The 6,795-nt window shown below is 35.5% G+C and overlaps 1 protein-coding gene across 1 annotated transcript; it reads right to left on the reverse strand.

Moving 5' to 3' along the window:
• Positions 269-595, reverse strand: LOC109238928 (nuclear transcription factor Y subunit B-4-like). Its single transcript, XM_019405429.1, has one exon. It carries the CDS (start codon positions 593-595, stop codon positions 269-271), a length of 327 nt encoding a protein of 108 aa, XP_019260974.1.

The following is a 6,795-nucleotide window of genomic DNA, read 5'->3' on the forward strand; positions in this document are numbered from 1 at the left end:
TTTTGGGTCGGATTGGTTTTGATCAATGATCATATAATTAATATCAGCTTGCTTTTTTGTCAGCAAATTAAACTAATAAGAAGTACTTATAATTCTGGAAGATAACATGGTAGCTTTACGCATCTGATCATCAATCAGCTAGATATTATAGGAATGTTTCTCAAAAATCAGGAATTCTTGATAGAGCTAAAAAAGAGGGGAAAATGGAAAGTGGTAAAAATATGACAGCATACTGGATCATCCCCTTCAGTTAGAGCTTCCATTATACTTAAGTAGTGGTACATTCTTGATTCTCAGATTCACTTGCAGCTTCATCTGTAGCTTCATCATTTGAACCTTTGGTCTGATTTGCCTTTTGTCTTTCAAACTCCCTTAATTTATACAAGTACCTCAACATGACCTCGACATAGTTGCCAAAACCTAATGAACTGAGAGCCCAACAGATGTCATGTCCATTAAACGTCCTTCGATTCTCCTTGTGACGCTTGTCAGATGCTTCCCCAGTAACAAAACTTATAAACTCTGATGCACATTCTTGAATTGTCTCTTTAGCTTCTTTGCAGATTTTGGCAGTTGGTGGTAGGATTTGTTTCATTATCCTTCCCACATTATGTACTTAAATAGTTTTCCTCTACTTTAATAAATCGTAGAGAAATCCTGTTAATGGACAAAAGGCACCACCGGATCGAGTTTGGGAGCTCCAACATACTCATAAGAATGACAAAGATGAACTGGTGTGGTCAGATCCAGAGTCGCAGCAAATTCATGTAATCTCCTGAAATTGTGTTTTATTTATTTTATTTTATGTCTCCTATTTTATATCATAAATTGTTATGCATAATTGCAGGGGCAGCTCCAAGAAATTGTGGAGCAACAACAATTTTTGAAGAAAATCCGACAAATGCAGATGAGATTTTAGTCACCGTACTTGGCGAACGAACTGGCTATGTTCGTAGGAAAGGGTACGGAAAAAGACCTGCAAAAAAGAGTCGAGTGCAGCAGGTTGAATTGGAAGAAAGTATGTCTTCTGCAATGGAAAGTATGCGTCAAGATATGCAAGCTGAAATGGACAGAAAATTACAAGAAGAACGTGAACAAGTTGCTGAGTTGCAAAGAAAGTTAGAAGAACAAATGGCTGCTGAATTGTCACGGAAGCTAGAAGATGGTCGTTTTGAGTTACAAAGAAAGCTAGAAGAAGATCGTGCCGAGTTGCAAAAGAAACTAGAAGAGGAGCACGCACACATGAATCTACAACTTGACAAAGATTTAAAGAGCAGATGGCTACGATGATGGCTAGAATTCAAAAGGTAAATGCTAATGTTTCTATACTCTACAAATGTACTATACAACTGTTAATACAATGCTGCTAGTTTCATTTCACATATTAGTTTCTGTTAAAGTATGTATATGAATCGAAAGTATAAAAATTCAGATTACAACTACTAACATACTCAGAAACCTTCAACACTACAAAGTATAAAAATTCAGTTCATATAGCCTCTCTATAATCGCAACTCTCTGTTCTGTATAATGTATAATGTGACCGTTGCGCAAAATTGGCACAGCTCATGCAGCTAATTTGTCAATCCCCTTGCTCATTTGAGTTATTGTTCATGATTCAGCTATTGAAGCCCAATGGAATTGGTTTTTTTTAAAAGTGTCAAAGTATGTGGCATCGCTAGTAAGCGCGTTTTGATTTCCATTTTATTACTCTGCTCATCTCGATCTAGCATGAAATACATGTTAATGAAAACTGATACAATCAATTGACGAGCATATTTTAACTTGTACTTTTATACTAACTACTCGGGACTAAGCTTGAAACAGAATCTAGTCTGAACTCTTATTGCATACATTCTTTCCATCTCGTGTTTCTGTAANTAGTTTCTGTTAAACTGAGTGCGGAACGGACGAATTAGATTCAGGGCTAGAAAACTTGCTATGATCACCACAAATCAGTAAGTACAATTCAGAATCCTAACCCTTTCTCTAAAGGTTAATTGTTATGTGGCCTATTCTTCTGCCATCAGTTTGGCTAATTACTGTCTTTAACTTCTAATATTTCATAGCTTAAGAAGATAGTCTTATATATACCTGTTTCTTTTAGAGCAAAAAAGTACACAACATGAACAAAGAACCATTAGCGATCCCTTGAATCATGTGAAAACAACATTCTGCTCACATAGCTGCTCACATTATCAGCAGACACAAATGGATGTTAGAATATAAGGTGACCAATTGTTCTTCAGTTCTTCTTCTCTTCTTCTTTCTTTATTGCTATGTTTTTTGTTTTTCAATTCCTTCACAGCTTCACTTTGGGCAGAGACAGAGAGTATGTATATGAATCGAAAGTACGCCTGCTGCAGAGAATAATTTCACTAGTCGCCTGCTGCGATATTTTGTGTGCTTGTGCAAGCAGTACATTCCTTCTAAGAATTGGAGATGCTGCATAATTTTGTGCCTATGAAGGTCATGTGTCGTTTTATGTGGCTTTTCGATTTTTCGAATTCCAATCTTGCTAATGTTCTTAAGATCTAAAGATTCCTAACTCTTTTAGAGACCAGGAGATCAAAAGTATTGCTTTCTTCTGACTGTTAAATAATACTGACTGTTGAATACGAATTTTACTACTGCTTGCTTTTGAAGCTAAACAATCGCAGCAGCTCATCATTAAATATTCCTATTCTGGATGCTATATGATTGTTAAATATATATTCTTTTGCGCGCAGCTTCTTGCAAAAAATCCAATAAAGGGAGAGGGAGATACAAATCTTTACTTGTAGAGTTGAAAACTAAGCATGGTAGTAAAATTCCTATTGTCATTCCAGATGACATTGAGAGAGCTGTAGGTCCCGGGTCTAGGGACATTGTTAACTATTGTGGTTTGATTATGCGCAACACTGTCTTATTCAGAGATGGTGATTGGCAAGAAATAATCACAAAACATGGAGATGCGATGTGGTTGAAGGTTAAGGTAATAATTTATTAATAAAGGTTCTATCGACTTTTTATCACACGTTTTATTTACTCTCAAAAGCTTTTCGTATTTGCATTTAGGATAAATTTGAAGCTACCGGAGTTCGAGAGCATGTATTGCAAGCTCTTGTGGTCAATACTATGAAAAGACTGTTTAGAACATGGAAGACTCGATTGCATGCTGAATACTCTCGCTATGCTACTGACGAAGAGAGATTATCTCATAGGCCAAGTGATGTTACATCTGAGGATTGGGTGTTTCTGGTAGGACATTTTGTAAGTCCGGAATTCAAGGTAACTTGGTAATATAAATATGTGACAAATTACTATTTCAATTCTGGTTCTTAATTTATGGATATAATTTTAGGCTGTGAGTGAGCGAAACAAAATAAACAGGGGAAAACAAATCACTAAACACTCATGTGGCTCAAAGTCATTTGCTGAAGTGGAGGAATCAACGGTACAAATTCATTTAGCACAATAATATTTCATATATTTGTCATTCTTTTTTAGGTCACATTATGTACTTAAATAGTTTCCTCTACTTTAATAAATTGTAGAGTAATCCTGTTAATGGACAAAAGGCACCACCGGATCGAGTTTGGGAGCTCCAACATACTCGTAAGAATGACAAAGAACAACTGGTATGGTCAGATCCACAGTCGCAGCAAATTCATGTAATCTCTTGAAATTGTGTTTTATTTATTTTATTTTATGTCTCCTATTTTATATCATAAATTGTATGCATAATTGTAGGGGCAGCTCCAAGAAATTGTGGAGCAACAACAATTTGAAGAAAATCCGATGAATGCAGATGAGATTTTAGTCACCGTACTTGGCGAACGAACTGGCTATGTTCATGGGAAAGGGTACGGAAAAAGACTTGCAAAAAGAGCCGAGTGCAGCAGGTAGAATTAGAAGCAAGTATGTCTTCTGCAATGGAAAGTATGCGTCAAGATATGCAAGCTGAAATGGACAGAAAATTACAAGAAGAACGTGAACAAGCTGCTGAGTTGCAAAGAAAGGTAGAAGAACAAATGGCTGCTGAATTGTCATGGAAGCTAGAAGATGATCGTTTTGAGTTACGAAGAAAGCTAGAAGAAGATCGTGCTGAGTTGCAAAAGAAACTAGAAGAGGAGCGCGCGCACATGAATCTACAACTTGACAAAAGATTTAAAGAGCAGATGGCTACGATGATGGCTAGAATTCAAAAGGTAAATGCTAATGTTTCTGTACTCTACAAATGTACTATACAACTGTTAATACAATGCTGCTAGTTTCAACACTACAAAGGATAAAAATTTAGTTCATATAGACTCTCTATGATAGAATTTTCTCATAGCAGTTGAAGCATATCTTTAAGATTGCGCAAAAAAAAAAGGAATTATGTGTGATCTAATATTTCTGTTAATTCAAAAGATGCACATCACAAGGATGAGTAATCATAAGAATTTCAAATGTTAGGAAACCTCTACCAAATTCATTTGCAGCTTTTGAAAAACCTAAGATGCCTGATGACAGAAACAAACTTCTAAGAGGAAGACACCATTCACGCATTAAGGAAGTAGCTCTATATATTGACAGCTAAGCTAGATGCTCAAGCCTCTCAGCATACAGTTCACGAACTCAGTAAAGGTTAGCTTCTTACTAAAATCGAGAGAAGTGTGTCAGTTATCAACTGCCATACTTCGGGATCTAAATGTATCATAATACACTGCTTAAAATACCGCAATTCTGCTACTTCAGGGTACCTTTTTGCTACTTCAGGGGACCTTTTTGCTAGAGAGTTTCTGCTGCTACATATTTGCCCTTAGCTCTATAAACTACCAATTCTAATTCATCGCTTCAATATACAAAACCTGTTTATGCCTTGCCGTTTAAGATATTAAACAACACTTAAGTAGATAGTTCAAACTTAAAAAATATGTGAGTGCAACTCTCTGTTCTGTCAAGCAAAGGGAACATGAAAATCAGTGATGACACTCCATTTGGATAGTTTGTCTTTAGTATACAGTTTTCCATGTAAATTCTCCTAGAGACTTTGTTCTTGACTTAAAGAAGCCTGCTACATTGTTAACTTTTTTTTTACTAATGTCTTTGAAGGTTTAAGTCATGCTTGCTTTCTAACAGTTAGGTTGCATGACTTGAGGATTTTCATTCAATAATGGTTCAAGTGTAAAGAACTTATTATCCGTGTATAAAAATTGTCATTGTTGATAAGCTATACATTAATCTACTATCTTTGAGTCCTCTGCTAACATTTGGTTATAGTTTAAGATTGATATTGTCAAGAAATGTTCTTAGCCATGAAGCTATTTTAGCTTCCAAAACTGGATTTAGCTGCTCTTATAAATTGAGTATTGATTGTTTATCTTTGCCTAACTCTTGAACAGAACTGAACCGAGATCTCTTAAGTTAATTTTGAATAATTAGTTAATTTTGCCGATACTAGTTACAGCTAACTCCATGATCCTAGTTGAGAATGCACATGCTTTTTGGGATATTCTGGGGGAGGGTTCTAAATTTTTAGAAGAGACGGTTGCTATTCTAGACGATATTATGCATGAGTGGTTAGATTAGCATATCAGCTATCTATACTTATAGTATAAACCTCTTTGTGAGCTCCTTAGTCGTGGTACCTTCAGAACTATAGTTTGTCGTAATGAGCTCTATAAGGTTATGTCTAAAGTTACTAATGATGGACTGCAAAAAGGTTCAAACTGATCTGCTAAGGAATAGCCAGTGAAACTAGCTGAGAAAATAACAAATGTGTAGGGGACAATGTGCTCTAAGGATTGACATCATGCAGCTAACCCCTTCCACAGTTTCACTGGCAGAACTAACCCCTTCCACAGTTTCACTAGCATGTTTATTAGCTGATTCGCTTATGGTGTTTAAGGTGGATCTATTTGCAAACCGCCAATCCCTCCTGCCTCTGATGCTATGTGTAATTTATGTTTGTTTCCAATATAATTCCACGATGCACAGCAACTCATAAGAGAAAATTTGAGAGCGGAATCTGTTTCCTCCTGAATGAGAATGGTTATATTAGCTGGCATACTGAAGGCTCAAACTGAAGTTTGATCTAAGTTCAGCTTTTTCTTTTTCATTCTTTCGTGTTGTTGTTACTTGTAGAGATATTTCCTTTAGTACGTGCATCTGCTAATTTTGTTCATCATATATTTTTTTTACAATGACAGGAACAAAGAACTTCAACAATGAAGAAATGAAGTTGCAGTAGAGCAGTTTACAAACATTGGAGTAGTTTGAAGTTTTTGGAGTATTTTAAAGAAATTGTATTCTTTTTATTGAGGACGTGCAATGACAATGATACTTTAGATTGTTTACACTTTTACCAATGAAAAGATTATATACAATTATTTCGTGAAATATTTTGTTACCACTATAAATATGTTGTTTTATTATTGTTCGACTACTAGTATGAATCTATTATAGTTTTATATAAATATTTTTTAAAACAGGAAATTTTTATTGTAGCGACTATTGTTGTCACGAAAATAATAGTATTGTAGCGATATTTTACCGTCACAAAAAGGTTAGTTTTGGTAACAATCCCTTGTTGCCACAAAAAGTAAGTGAATATTAGTGACGATAAAATTTGACACAAAAAGGCGAGGAATTTGGGGCGACTAATGTTGTCACGAAAGATAAACCTTTTGTGGCAACAACGATTCGCCACCAAAGAAGACTATTCAGTGGCGACTAACGTCTCTTGAAGGTGTATTTTGTGTCAATCTTAGTTAACTTTTGTGGCGATTAATGTTGCCACTGAAAGCATATCTTTTGTGTCGACCAATT

Source organism: Nicotiana attenuata, chromosome 1 (genome assembly GCF_001879085.1).
Source record: "Nicotiana attenuata strain UT chromosome 1, NIATTr2, whole genome shotgun sequence".
Lineage (NCBI taxonomy): Eukaryota > Viridiplantae > Streptophyta > Magnoliopsida > Solanales > Solanaceae > Nicotiana > Nicotiana attenuata.

Excerpts from the sequence above, each read along its gene's own strand:
- LOC109238928 (XM_019405429.1), bottom strand. The coding sequence starts at position 595 with ATGAAACAAATCCTACCACCAACTGCCAAAATCTGCAAAGAAGCTAAA.